The sequence below is a fragment of the Mus caroli genome, unplaced genomic scaffold, assembly GCF_978045245.1.
Source record: "Mus caroli unplaced genomic scaffold, Mus_caroli_1 scaffold_13, whole genome shotgun sequence".
Lineage (NCBI taxonomy): Eukaryota > Metazoa > Chordata > Mammalia > Rodentia > Muridae > Mus > Mus caroli.
In genome coordinates, this window is record NW_028227268.1 from 93,605,599 (window position 1) to 93,620,815 (window position 15,217).

The window sequence follows — 15,217 nt, forward strand, 5'->3', positions numbered from 1 at the left end:
GTTCTTTTAACACAATGTTGCTGGAAGTATAAGCTGAGTCACCCGCTCTATAGGGCACTTTGTCAACACCCAACGTTGTAAATACAAGCTCCTTTTGAACTAGAAATCTTACCTGAATGGATTTATTCTACAACCCTACAGTGAACCCTTCAGCATTCATCTCCAAGGAAATAATACATAAAGGTGTTCACAGCAACACTGTTTGTAACAGGAAAGGCTAATCTACATAACTACCAGAGCAGAAGAGATTAAATACAGCAGTTCTCTTATTCATGAGATCTTTTTTTTTTTACTATTGAGGACACCTGCAATTGGACTCCATATATACTATTCTTTGCCTATACCACACACCTATGATAAAGCTTAGATAAACTACTCTTGCACTTTGAGGTCATTATTAAGTGAAATAAAGGTCACGGATTCTCCATCAACCAGGGGGTATATGCCCAGATAACAGTGGACTCTTGAAAGGACAGTAAATAAACCCGAAATAAACTGATTTTCTCCCATATACAAATACACTTATGATAAATTTTCATGTTTTAATCAAGGGAAGTAATTTTACAGCTTTGCCAATCTCATTACTTTAGTGCTCATTTAAATATAAGCTCATTTGAAGTCACTAGTTTTTCTCCTAACAAAGAGACAAAATGGGAGGTACAACACAGACAGCATGGATACATTGGTTGGGAAAGGGATAATTTATCATCCTAATCAGATCAACATATCATTTAAAGCTAATGAGCTACTTCTGGAATCTTTCCACTTAGCCTCTCTTAACATAAAGTAATGAAATTCACAGAGTGAAATCAGACATGAGGACGACTGTGCTATCTGTCTGTGGAATCCCCTGCATCTATTTGTTTGTTTGATCAGTTGGGGCATGTGGATAGCAGTGTTTTTCCCAATGCTAAAAATCAAACCCCTGACTTGGAATCTTTGAGGCAATGCTCTACAACTGAGCCATATTCCCAGGACCTCTGCAGACACTTTGGTACAAAATGGAAAAGGTACACACATATAAATGCCATTCCACAGAACTGTAGACAGATAGTCAAGATACTTCCAACAGGTACAATCTGCAAGAGTACAACTTAGAAAAGCTGATGAGAAGGTATTTTTGGCATTACTTCAGTACTGTTCAAAAATACTATACAGAGCTTGGCTCCCACATGTCTACATCAATAGATAATCATATCTTTAAGAAGTGGGGACCACAGGTAGGCCTGTCTGCCCAAACCTGTAATTCCAGATACTTAATAAGCTGAGGCAGAAAGATCCCAAGTCACAAAATAAATGAACTTACATTAATATTAAAAGTGGAGAGGTTGGAGAAGTGAGTCAGTCAGTAGTGGCTTCACTATAGAACACAGGGCCATCAATTCAATACCCAGGGACAAAAAGAGAACAGCCTACTGGGAAGTGGTTGTAATCTGGGTTGTAATCCCAGGAAGAATAAAGGTTCTACCAGAACCTGAGTTCTCACAAGATGATGGTTATAAAAGGCCAAGACTGGTTCCTACTTTCTCCCAGGTTCCCTGTCTCACCATGTAATTGTGGTCCTCTAGTCCAGGCTCTCACCACTGTGACATTATCTACAAGATTTTTACCATGGCCAAGCAGATGACAGATGCCATGCCTTGAAACCACCATAACCAGAAGCTTGATAAATCTTTTTTCTTTTGAAACGAAACAAAACAGACTAACCAACTTATAAAATCTCATTATCAAGCTGGATACCACCGTCTAAAAATCTGTACTCAACAAGAGAGATACCCTCTTGTTCCTGGCACCTGCCCGAATGTGCACGCACACAAACACACTCACCTTTTTTTTTTTTTTTTTTTGGAAGAACCATTTTGATTTCATGATATAAAAGCAGCTTGACATGGCAGACTATGAATTAAAGTATGATAAGATCCAGATTCTTTTATTTTGACTTAATACCCTTCAGAATTCCGGATAATCTATCACACACTTTCAGTCACATTACCAATGTGTCTAAAGATCGGCTTAGTCATCTTAACTGATGTCTGCACTTTCCTCAAATCAATCTCTAAGTTTCCTTAGAACAAATGAACCATTCTCTCTAGAAAAATGGTCATCAAGTAAAAGGTACAGGTCTCAGTACATTACAATGGAGAGACTACAATCAGGAAAACGATAACTTACTAACTGAAGGATATCAGAGTTAAGGGAAAAAACGAATGTAAATAAATAGCAGTGTTAAACACACAGTTGCTAGGGTTTACAGCCTCTCCCAGTTTGTCTATTCTAACCAAGTACAGAGTGCTCTCACCTTTGTCTTTATTCTAATCATCTATAAACCTTCAAAACTACATTTTTGCTCCAAAATCACAATGTAATTATTCAAGTAGCATATTCCTAAAATAACTATTTTTTTAAGCCATACTTTTTACCGTGATCCAAAAGGCTCCTAATTACCTGACTTCAACCTGCCTCTGCATAGGTTTTCCTTACCTTTTTTTTTTTTTGGTTTTTTCAAGACAGGGTTTCTCTGTATAGACCTGGCCATCCTGGAACTCACTTTGTAGACCAGGCTGGCCTTGAACTCAGAAATCTGCCTGTCTCTGCCTCCCGAGTGCTGGGATTAAAGGCGTGCACCACCTCGCCCGGCGGCCTTACTAATCTTATTAACAAACAAGCTCACTCCTGCTTCAGGGTCTTTGCCCTAGGAATTCCTTTACATTTTTTTTTCTCTGCAGCTCAAACCTTGGTTCTTTTTCCTATCATCAAGCAACCTTAAAAAGGGTCCACATGGGGCTGGAGAGATGGCTCAGTGGTTAAGAGCACTGACTGCTCTTCCAGAGGTCCTGAGTTCAATTCCCAGCAAACACATGGTGGCTCACAACCATCTGCAATGGGATCTGATGCCCTCTTCTGGTGTGTCTGAAGACAGCTACAGTGTACTCATGTACATAAAATAAATAGATCTTTAAAAAGAAAAAAAAAGGTACACATGTTTCAGTTATTCTCATCCCTTCAAGCTGTTATCGTTTCATAACACCATCATTTTTAGTACTTTTTTATGTGCTTATTTTGTGTATTATCCCCATGAGGGGAGCGTGAGTCTTGCTTACTGTCTGTCACACCTTGGAAGCCCAGAGCTTTGTAAAGTGTCCTAGGTAATCAATAATAGGGACCAGCCAATAACCAAACTCTTCAGTGCATTAAGAAATCTAACCCCACCAGGCGTGGTGGCGCAAGCCTTTAATCCCAGCACTCGGGAGGCAGAGGCAGGCGGATTTCTGAGTTCGAGGCCAGCCTGGTCTACAAAGTGAGTGCCAGGACAGCCAGAGCTACACAGAGAAACCCTGTCTCAAAAAACCAAAAAAAAAAAAAAAAAAGAAAGAAAAAAAAAAAAGAAATCTAATCCCGCAATACCTCTCCTGGGCATATATCCAGAAGATGTTCCAACCGGTAAGAAGGACACATTCTCCACTATGTTCATAGCAGCCTTATTTATAATAGCCAGAAGCTGGAAAGAACCCAGATGCCCCTCAACAGAGGAATGGATACAGAAAATGTGGTACATTTACACAATGGAGTACTACTCAGCAATTAAAAAGAATGAATTTATGAAATTCCTAGGCAAATGGATGGACCTGGAGGGCATCATCCTGAGTGAGGTAACCCAATCACAAAAGAACTCACATGCTATGTACTCACTGATAAGTAGATATTAGCCCAGAAACTTAGAATACTCAAGATATAAGATACAATTTGTAAAACACATGCAACTTAAGAAGAACGAAGACCACAGTGTGGACACTTTGCCCCTTCTTAGAATTGGAACAAAACACCCATGGAAGGAGTTACAGAGACAAAGTTTGGAGCTGTGACGAAAGGATGGACCATCTAGAGACTGCCATATCCAGGGATCCATCCCATAATCAGCCTCCAAACGCTGACACCATTGCATATACTAGCAAGATTTTGCTGAAAGGACCCTGATATAGCTGTCTCTTATAAGACTCTGCCGGGGCCTAGCAAACACAGAAGTGGATGCTCACAGTCAGCTATTGGATGGAACACAGGGCCCCCAATGGAGGAGCTAGAGAAAGTACCCAAGGAGCTAAAGGGATCTGCAATCCTACAGGTGGAACAACAATATGAACTAACCAGTACCTACCCTGAGCTCTTGTCTCTAGTTGCATATGTATCAGAAGATGGCCTAGTAGGCCATCAGTGGAAAGAGAGGCCCATTGATCGTGCAAACTTTATATGCCTCAGTATAGGGGAACACCAGGGCCAAGAAGTGGGAGGGGTGGGTAGGAGAGTGGGGGGAGGGTATGGGGAACTATTGGAAATGTAAATGAAGAAAATACCTAATTAAAAAAACAAAAAAGGAATCTAATGTATTGCGATGAGTTAACTATCAATGACCACAACTCACTGTTGTTGTGTTCAATAAAGGGACTCAAGCTTCCAAAAAACACAATGAGTACAAAATTCCTGGGTAGACAACATTCCTCTTTTGTCTTCTAAACTTTGTTAGTATTTCTAAATCTTCTAAAATTTGTCAGTATTTCAAGAAAATGCTGATGCTGCCTGAGTCCCCTCAATATTCAAAGGACAAAACTATTATCTTGTTTCTATGAAAGTAGAAAAGATGAAAAATATAGTTTGGCCAATCATTATATTTCCAGTTTAAAATTTTAACTTTATTTTTTTCTACTTTAGTTTCCCTCAAAAAAAAAAAAAAAAAGGAATGGAAAATAAAAATGAAAAACCAAGGTAGTCTTCATCTTCTAAATTCTTTACTGTAGGCGTTGTTTTTGAATAGTGCCTTTGAGTGTGCCCATAATGAATTGTTACCCAGGAACACTTCTATTGGTTCATTATCCCCATTATAAAAGAGTTAATTGTAATAATAATAAAAAGATACTGCAAGCTCTCGGGGTGATATAATTTCTCTAAAAAAATAAAACCTCCTAGATCTGGAATGTTGTGAAAATTTCCCAGCAGGCAGTTATACCACTTAATTTTTTACCTTAATTTACAAAAAGAAAAAAAAAAAAAGCTTTTTGCTAGCAAGACACTTTGTCCCAAAGTAATAAACTACTTAAGATGCATTCTCGTTCTTTATCAAATTTGATTTTTTCCCTTTCCAAAATAAAGAGGGCAATAAAACAATATTCAATGCATTTTGTCAATCTAAATCATGTACTTCTAACTAACATAGGAACATTTGCCCTAAAACATTTCATTATGTCTCAGGATAAATCTACCACAAGTTCAACTAATTCCTGACCAGGAATCCACAAGTTTGCCCCTTTTTAAGGTCAACCATTTTGCCTTTTCTCTACAAGTCAATCTCGATGCATTTAAAGGCTAAGAGATGCCCATTAAATTTGGCAATTTCTTTTACAGCACAACTGAGGCCCTGGATAACTATGCCCCATCGGAACACAATGCCCAGATCTCGTTTCTCAGTCTGGTGTAAGAATCACCACATTAAACACAAATGAGCTGGGCGGTGGCAGAACTTCACCAAAAGTCTCTCCTTCCCTTTTCTCCTGGAACCACGCCACTGGAGGCGCTCGCTCCCCCTTCACCGCAGTTGGGTTACAGTATAGACGTTAGCAGCTCGGCCAGTTCCCCACCAGAAAAGGCAGAAAGAAACGGAATTAGTGCAAGGGGGTCCCCCGACGCCCGACTGGAAGGAAGAAGGCAGGCCCTAAAAAATAAAAAAACTGTAGAGTGGTCGACAAACGCCCATCCTTTAAATAAAGGGATTAGGGCACCACAGCCTTCCCATTCCCACCTCCAAGCCCTGCCCAGCCCTGCCCAGCCCTGCCCAGCCCAGCCCAAGGAATCCACCATCCTAGTTCTTCAACACACTGCTAGCTGCTGATAGGCGATAACTTCGTGCAGGAATGGGAACCAGCGACTTGGTTGGGGTGCACGTGCTCCCCGAAACCCCGACAAACAATGAAGGCACCCGGGCTCCGGCGTCCGCCCCACCCTTCTACCCGCCTCCCGCCAGCGGGGGCGCCATCACCCTGCCACTCGTAGACAAAGCCCTAGGGTCCCGAGCAGCCCAGCCCGTCCCCACCTCCCCCGGGCCAAGACACAAAAGAGGGAGGGGCGTAGCACAGCAGCACTCACCCACTGAGCCCGATCCCCTGCGCTTGGGCGCGGCCGGCGTGGAAGGGGGCGCGGCGGGCTCCGCTAGGGGGCTCGCGCCGGCTGGCGGCGGAGGCCGCGCTGGAGGCTCGTCGTCCTCCGGGAGCTTGGAGGGCAGGACTGCGGCAGCGGGCGGCAGGGATGGCGCGGACGGCGCGGGGCTGCGTTCCCAGGAAGGCTGCCTTTCGGGGGCGGTGGGGGGCGCGGCCGGCAGCGGCCCGCGGGGAGCTGGGGGCACCGAGTCGCTGCTGAAGTCCAGCAGCGGCGCGGCGGCGGCGGCGGCGGCGGGCGGCACCGGAGCCGCGGACAGCCCGGCTGCGGGCTTCCTCTCCAGCACCTCCAATTCCTCCAGGTCCTCGTCCTCCTCCTCCTCCTCCTCGTCTTCCTCGTCCTCCTCGTCCTCGGGCTCCGTCACGTACTGGTACTTGAATGCGGGCGGGAGCCGGGGCGGGCTATCCGCGGACGAGGAGACCAGCGACGACTGGTCTATGTCTTCCATGGTCGGCGATGATGCTGCAGCTACTGCCGCCGCGGGCCACTTCTCCTCGGAGCCGCGGGCGGTTGTGGGGGTTGGGCAGGACTGGCAGGGGCCGGGCTGGCCGAACCAAGCCGAGGAACCCGCAAAGGCGACAGCTCCCGGAACAATAAGACTTCTCCTCCTGCCTCCGCGCTCGAGATGCGCCACCCGCCCTGTCCTCAGTTGCAGCAGCCGCCACCGCCCAGACGAGCAACTGAGAGAGGCCAGCAGACTCTCCGCCCAGTTTGGCGTGACTCACCTTCCCGGCAGGGGAGGGCTGGCTGGCGCGGGGGACAGAGAGCCAATAGGCTGCGGGATAGAGAAGATGGATCAAGGGCTTGTCCAACAGAAATAGGGTGCAGGCGGAGCCTGCCATACTTCCTTGGCGGCGTTCAGAGGGCGGGGTTTGGAGCTGGGATCCACCCCCACCTAGTGTAGTTGGGGAATGGGGCGGGGACTTGGCCTTGCCTACAGCGGGATTTTAGTCCTCCAAAAGGGGGCGGGCTGAGGCCCCAGGATTCGGAGAGTTTTCCAAGAAGCCTGTGGAAGGGCGTTATCCTGGGGACCTAGGAGTGGAAAGTTTCCTCCCCCGAAAAGGGGAAAAAAGAAAAAAAAACAAACAGTGGAGAAAGGTACTAACAAGACTGAACTAGGTCTTACGGATTTTTTTAAATAAAAGACTTATTTTCAGACATGGTCCCAACGCATAACTACCACCACCTCAAAAGGAGAAAGAAAAACAAAACATTTATTTGACACTTTCAAGTTCCCTCCCTTTCTAGACTGCAGGCCTGGAATGAGGTAGGCAAAACAGCTGTGCTAGATTATCCGGAGCTCTGGGCTCACTGTTTAGAATGCTTTCGGCCTTGCATTCTGCTGGACTCTAAAAGTGCACGGAGAATGAGTCACCAGAAAGGGAGAAGAGGGAAGGAACATTGAAATAGATGCCTTGGAAGGCAAAATTGGTTCACTATTTTTCACTCACCTTAGGCTGATGAGTCAACATCCCGAATGATTCAGGCTTCCTAGGAGTCAGGAAGCCCTACACTCACTGGTTTGATATGCTGGAATGGCGCGTCTCCTGACGTGCGTTTTTCCCCCCCAAAGCTACACTTTAAAGAAAACGGTAGCCAGGCATGGTGGCACACGCCTTTAATCCCAGTACTTGAGAGGCAGAGGCAGGTGGATTTCTGAGTTCGAGGCCAGCCTGGTCTACAAAGTAAGTTCCAGGACAGTCAAAGCTACACAGAGAAACCCTGTCTAGAAAAACCAAAAAAGAAAGAAAGAGAGAGAGAGAGAGAGAAAGAAAGAAAGAAAGAAAGAAAGAAAGAAAGAAAGAAAGAAAGAAAGAAAGAAAGAAAGAAAGAAAGAAAACGGTAGAACATAGAAAACTTTGCTCCAAAGGTTTGGAGAGACTTTTATCTTTCTGATACACTTTTCAAAAATGCTGGCTACATGCCTACTCTGGAGAGAGGATTTGATTGCCTGCATTCCAATTGTTCAGTCTACATGTGCACTGTCTAGTACTGAAGCAACTGGCTGCTTTTAGCTCCTGAGCACTGAAATGAAGTGTGCTCTGTGAATAAAATACACACTATATTCCCAGAATTTATAAGAAATGTTATAATTTCTGTTTCACATTGGTTTTATGTTGGCATTGATAGTATTTTGAATATAGTGGGATGAGTACACTATATTATCAAGTTCACTTGTATTCTTTTTGAAGCAGCTTGTAGAAACTTTTAAATGCATGTTCTAATAACTATTTGATTGCCATGGATTTTGTTGGTTTTTAAGCAAATTCGTAGTCCCAACAAAGTAATTTCACCCTAGATTTAGTTTAAGTTTTAAGAAAGAATTGGGTGGGGTGGATGTTGGTGAGGGTTGCTGGAGAAATGGCTTTAACAAGACCTGAGTTCTGTTCCCAGCATCCAAGCAGCTCATAATCACAGCATACACACACACTCACACACATCTTTTTTTAAAAAAAACTTTAAAAATGTAATGGGGCTAGAAAGATGGCTAGTTAAGAGAACTTACTGCTCTTGCAGTAAATAAACAGCCCAAGTTTGAGTCTCGGGACCTACATGGTGATTTCCAACTCTCCATAACTCCAGTTCCAGCAAATACGAAGCCCTCTATGACTTCCTCAGGAGCCAGGCACTTGCGTGGTGTCCCACATATGCACAGCATAACATTCATACACATTCTGGTCATACTCATTCTGGAAGAAAAGAGACATTGAAAGAGACACCTAACTATCCCAGCCATAGTGATATTCTCTCAAAAATGTGACTTCATCCTAGAGCCAATATCCAGTCATGAAAAGTAATGTGTCACTGTCGCTTTAAACCACTGCCTCTTTAGGTGATTCATTACATAGCAAAAGTTTCTTGAAGTATCATCCGTTTTGTGTTTGCATTTTATGTTTTATTGGCTTTTACAAAAAAAAAATGCATTAGGTATGTACTCTATACCAGCACCAAACAAAGCAGATGCAAAGTTTGTCTATACATTTTCAGGTAAATGAAGGGTCACTACTCAGAAGAATAGGCTGTTCCAGTGCTATGGTATTAATACTATTGCAAAACACTTAATCACTACCTAAACTCATATGTGGAACAGGCTAAATTTGCCTTCTATCATGTATGCCCTTTGAAAAAGTTAAAGGGCCAGAGATGGATATATATATATTTGCATATATATTGGAATATGAAAGATGGGTTACAACATAAAACCTGTTTCAAGAGCTTTCTGCCATAGCTCTTTCACCTACTGAAAAGGACTTGCCTTTTTTCAAGTGCACTGCTGAGTTACATGAATCCTTTGTACTGGAAAAAAACAAAACACTGAAACATAATTTTGGCTTAAGTGGAAGTTTTAACAGCTTCCTGCATGATTGTCCCTAACACTTCCCTGGTTTTAGGTTCTGATATATAGAATTTTATGAAATGTAGCTTTGTAACCCTGGTTAATAAATGTCTTGGTTCAAAGTACATTCACTCACTAGTAAGAGTAAAAACAAAAATGAGATCATTTTCTTCAGCCATGTTTGTAATTAGTCTTGGACCTAAAATAAAAATTTAAGTCAGGAAAAGGAATCCCACTATCCAAATAGCCAGGAAATGGCAATTTACATATCTACCAACAGATGAATGGAGAATACAGAAGAAGTCCTGCACTTGGGAGGCAGAGGCAGGTGGATTTCTGAGTTCAAGACCTGCCTGGTCTACAGAGTGAGTTCCAGGACAGCCAGGACTACACAGAGAAACCCTGTCTCAAAAAACAAAAACAAAAACAAAAACAAAAAAAGAAGAAGTCCTGCTATGATGTATGAAGCTTTTGTCAACTTCCCTGTGACAGTCCACCTGTGCTAAATGTCATGTGTAATAACCAGGAACATCAATGAAGCTCATATAAGGGTTGGGTTTCCAGGAAAGTAGCCACTGTCCCATGGCCCTGAGACACATTTTGAACAAACTGGATGCTGATATTGTCTGTCTCCAAGAGACCAGAGGGCCCAGTGATATTCTAACAGTGAATATTCCTAGCTGTTGTTGCGAGCAGGGACTCCTGTTTCCATATCAGCAGTAGCTGTAAAGACTGCACTGCTCCAGTGGCTGCCGAAGTCCTGAGTGGTCTGTCTGCCATCCAGAACAGGGATGTCAGTTGCTTCAGAAACACAAATGAGTTCACCAAAGAGGATCTTCCCACACTGGATAGTGAAGGCCAGGGCCTCATCACACAGTACAAAATCCACACATGGTAAGAGAAAGAAGACCTCTACCCTAATTGATAGGTACTGCCCTGTGTGCATCCTGGGAAGCCTAAGAAGCTGAGGCTTCTTAAAGGCATGTTTCTATGGGCAGATCTGAGCAGAAGCCTACGCTAGCCATCATGTGACCATTCTCAGGGATCTGAATATGGCCCAACATCTCATTCACTACTATGAGGCAGGCAACCTGGTATTCTTTTAAGGAAACCAGGGCAGAGTTGAATAAGTAGCTTGCTCAGTAACCTGGGTACCAGGCCCCACATAGGGCTATTTACCAATAGTTACCACCGTTCCTGCCAAAGCAGAAAAAGACCTTCAACTACTGTTTGATGCTCAGTGGTAAAAGGCATCCCAACTACAACTCCTGGCTTGATTGCCTGCTCAGGCATAGGTCCCTGGTCATAAACACCTTCCAGGCCCCCATTCTGCTACCTGAAGTGATGGGCTCTGAATGCTGCCTGGTAGAAGCTATCTTGAACATGTCCTGAGTGCCAGCAAGATAGTGCCCAGACCCATATACCCATTTCTTCCTCGAGTTTCTTTATTACTTCTTGAACAAGAACTTGTGATTGGCACTTTGTTCTGCAGTTCAGCAAGCAAACCCAGGTCCAGAAGCAGCTAAACAAAACATGTTTGGGTTTAACCAGCCCTGGGAAAAGTCAGGCTGTCTCCACAAGAAGCCAGAAAAACCTGAGGAGCAGCTTCTGGCCTTCTCCAAACTTCCGATGTCATAACTGCAGATTCCAGAAGAGGATGCATTGGCCACAGTAGTATAAGAACAGCTTAGACTTTCAGAGGCTAAAGGTAAGAAGGAGGTACAGACCATGTTCTCTTTTTTTGTTTTTTTGTTTTGTTTTGTTTTTACAGAGACAGGGTTTCTCTGTATAGCCCTGGCTGTCCTGGAACTCACTCTGTAGACTAGGCTGGCCTTGAACTCAGAAATCTGCCTGCCTCTGCCTCTCAAGGGTTGGGATTAAAGGCTTGCCCCACTACTGCCCAGGCAGACCATGCTCTTGAAGACTATGCTAGGTATGGTCTCACTCATGCCTCTCTGAGAGGCCAGAGAGCCATGTGTAGTACATGCTGTGAATACACTGGACCTTCCCACCAAAATTCTGAATGTTTGTCTGGCTGTTGGCCTGGGAGCCCCTCCCAGGGGTGTCACCTCCAGGTCTAGCTGCCTTTTCTGAAGCAGGCTCCGGTGAAGCAGTTGAGGCCCAAGGATATGTGACATGGTCAGCCCTTGGAAGGTCCGATGCCACCTTTTCAGTTTTGCCAGTTTTTCATCCTTCCTTCTTTTAAGGCTTCCTTTTCTTCTCCTTTTCTTCCTTTTCCTGCCCCTCTTTCTCTTCCTCTAGGGCCTCCCTTCCTCTTCACACCTCTCTCTCATTCTTTTCATACATAGGTAGTAGCTGTGCAAGACGCTATAACTTAAAAATTTTTTTGGAAATGTATTTGTTCATAAACAAAATCTGTCTTTGTTTCAGAATAAAATGAAAATGTGACATAGAATTGCATATAGCTGTAAAGACAAGTGAAATGACATTTGCTGGGAAATGGGTGGGACTGGACATTGTGAAGTGAAATAACCCAGGCACAAAAAACACAAAGACTGCCTGTTTTCTCTCAAACAGGAAACCTAAGTCCAGAATGATATGCATGCTGGGGACATGTTTATCTATGTATGTTTGCTGGTCACAAAACTACAAAGGGGATTAGGAGAGAGAAGGAAGAGATTTGAAGGGAGGTGGGGGAAAGCAATGGCAATATATCTTAGGGTTTTACTGCTGTGAGCAGACTCCACGACCAAGCCAACTCTTATAAGGACAACATGTAATCCAGGCTGGCTTACAGGTTCAGAGACTCAGTTAATAATCATCAAGGTGAGAGCATGGCAGCATCCAGGCAGGTATAGTGCAGGACTGAGATTTCAATATCTTCATCTAAAGGCTGCTAGCAGAAAACTGGCTTCCAGGCAGCTAAGGTTAGGGTCTTAAAGCCCCCACTCACAGTAACACGCCTACTCCAATAGGGCCACACCTTTTAATAGTGCCACACCCTGGGCCGAGCATATCCAAACCATCACACAATAGAAAACACAGAATAGGAATAGAGAAGGAAGGCTCAGAAGGGAAGAAAGCTAACTAGCTTGGAATGGGGCAAGGGGTGAGAGGAAAAAATGAGAACATAGTTTAATGACACATTGATGAAACCTAGTACTTTATAGTCACCTAAATATTTAATTTAAAAACAATGAAAATAAAAAGAACCTAGGGCTGGGGCTACAGCTCAATTGATAGAGTGTGACCCTAACATGCAGAGAACCCTGGGTTTGAGACTTAGGACGATGTAAACTACAGGTGGTGGCACATTTATCACCCTAGCAATCAGGAATAAAGGCAAGGGAGCAGAAATTCAAGGTCATTCTTTGCTACAATGAGAGTTCAAGGCCAGCCGGAATGGCAAGAGACTGTACCAAAAAAGAGGGAGGGAAGGGAGGAAATGATTTAATCTCCTTAATCTCTAATTTTTTTTTCCTTTTCTTTTCTTTTTTTTTTTTTTCCGGTTTTTCGAGACAGGGTTTCTCTGTATAGCCCTGGCTGTCCTGGAACTCACTTTGTAGACCAGGCTTGCCTTGAACTCAGAAATCTGCCTGCCTCTGCCTTCCAAGTGCTAGGATTAAAGGCGTGCACCACCATGCCCGGCATCTCTTTAATTTTCATGGGACGTCCTCTGCATTATTACATTTCCTTGGGCAATTTCAATATGCATGATTTCTCTTGTGAAATATATTTTGATCTAGCAAAAGATTATATTGGAGCCTGAAAAAATTAATTTTAATATAGCAACAGAAATCCAAACTAAAATATACCTATGCCCCTTTAGACAAATAAAAACATGTCTTCATAAGAAACAGTGCAAGCTGGGTGTGGCAGTATATACATTTGTAGTGCTGGCACAAGACAGGCTGAGGTAGGAAGACAAAAAGGTTGAGAACTAGTCTCAGAAAACTAAACAAAAAAGAGGAAGTAGGGGAGGAAGAGCACGTGGTCTCACCACCTGATGATACCACCTCATTGTGAGGTTGTTTTATCCTCCCCAGGAGAAACAGAACCAAACTCTCACTATCTTTAGGATAGAAATTCTTTTATTTAACAATGTATTGGGTAGCCAGGGATGATGTTGAACACTTGTGATTCCAGGTAGAAGCAAGAGTTCAGGGGCATCGTTGACTTCATAGAGAGGTAGAGTCCATGGCACCTGTGCTTTGTAGACATCTATCTTAGCACTTCCTGCACCAAAAATTATTCATCATCTATAACAAATTAATAAATCATTTCTTGTTTTGTTTTGTTTTTAGATTTTTCGAGACAGAGTTTCTCTGTGTAGCCCTGGCTGTCCTGGAACTCACTTTGTAGACCAGGCTGGCCTCAAACTCAGAAATCCGCCTGCCTCTGCCTCCCAAGTGCTAAGATTAAAGGTGTGTGCCACCACGCCCGGCAATAAATCATTTCTTAATGCATGCTAAGGAAAACATAGTTTATAGTGTGTGTGTGTGTGTGTGTGTGTGTGTGTGTGTGTGTGTACAACAGGATTTCAAGAGAAGTACATAAAGTACTTGACACTTAACTTTTAAGGTAGAGAAGGTGTGGTGGTTTGCATATGCTTGGCCAAGGGAGTGGCACTCTTAGGAGGTGTGGTCTTGTTGGAGGAAGTGTGTCACTGTGGGTGTGGGCTTTAAGACCCTCATCCTAGCTGCCTGGAAACCAGTCTTCTCCTAGCAGCCTTCAGATGAAGAGCTCTCAGCTCCTCTTGCACCATGTCTGCCTGGATGCTGCTATGCTTCTGCCTTGATGATAATGGACTGAACCTCTGAATCTGTAAGCCAGCCCCAATTAAATGTTGTCCTTATAAAAGTTGCCTTGGTCATGGTGTCTGGCCACAGCAGTAAAACCCTAATGAAGACAGAAGGAAAGACAGATATTTACAGAGAGAGCACTAGCTCCAATAACAAAAAGGAGTAAAACAGCAAAACTAAGGTCTAGAAAGATGGCTAGCTAGAGCAGGTGGGAAGAGTCAGAGAAATGATTGAAGATAAACTAGGAAGTCACTTAAGTGTCAGAGAAGGGATTCAAATGACATGATACAAAGTAAAAGAATTATCTCTAAAGAAAAGGTCTTTAAGCAAAATGGTAAAATGACCTGATTGATAATTTATAGAAGTAATACTGATAAAGGATGGATTTTGGGTGCTAGAGTGAGGAAGGGAATATTAAAGATGCGATTGTAATGTTTTAAATAAGTGCTCCATAGCTTTATTTAAATGCTGTAGTTTAAGTAGAAGATAATTACCACTTGTACTTCAGGCAAAAGCTAATGAAAGCCAACCCCAATAACATAGAAAACGGGAGGAAATAAAGTTGGAAAGTACTAAGATGAATTCACAGAATTTGGTGACTAATAAAATGAAGGTCTGATTAAAAAAAAATGATTCAAAGATTTATGCTTGAGTGACCAGATAAATTGCTGCTGCCTTTACCCAAGGAAAGTCAGGCAATGTAGTACAGTTTAGATGAGTCACACTGGAGAGAATACAATGATCTAAGCTTTAAATATATTCAACTTAAGTTGACTATGGAACAATGGGTTATAAATAATCAGAAAGCAAATTGGGAGATGGCTCAGTGGGGAAGATTTCTTGCTGTGCAAGCCTGAAGTCCTGTAGAGTCCCCAGTACCCAAGAACAAAAAGCACTGCTTGAAGATGGAATTGTC

General features: G+C 43.3%; 1 protein-coding gene across 3 annotated transcripts in view; it reads right to left on the reverse strand.

Moving 5' to 3' along the window:
• Rtn4 (reticulon 4) overlaps positions 1-6,917 on the reverse strand; it is a 51,683-nt gene extending 44,766 nt beyond the window's left edge. Inside the window, exon 1 of one of the 3 annotated variants that reach the window (XM_021176410.3) lies at positions 6,133-6,917. In XM_021176410.3, the coding sequence (XP_021032069.1) occupies positions 6,133-6,649 (517 nt within the window). In that variant the 5' untranslated portion in view covers positions 6,650-6,917. The remainder of the gene's footprint in view (positions 1-6,132) is intronic. The other 2 variants (XM_085829050.1, XM_021176407.3) reach the window with 2 other exon arrangements.
• Positions 6,918-15,217: the final 8,300 nt, after the last annotated feature.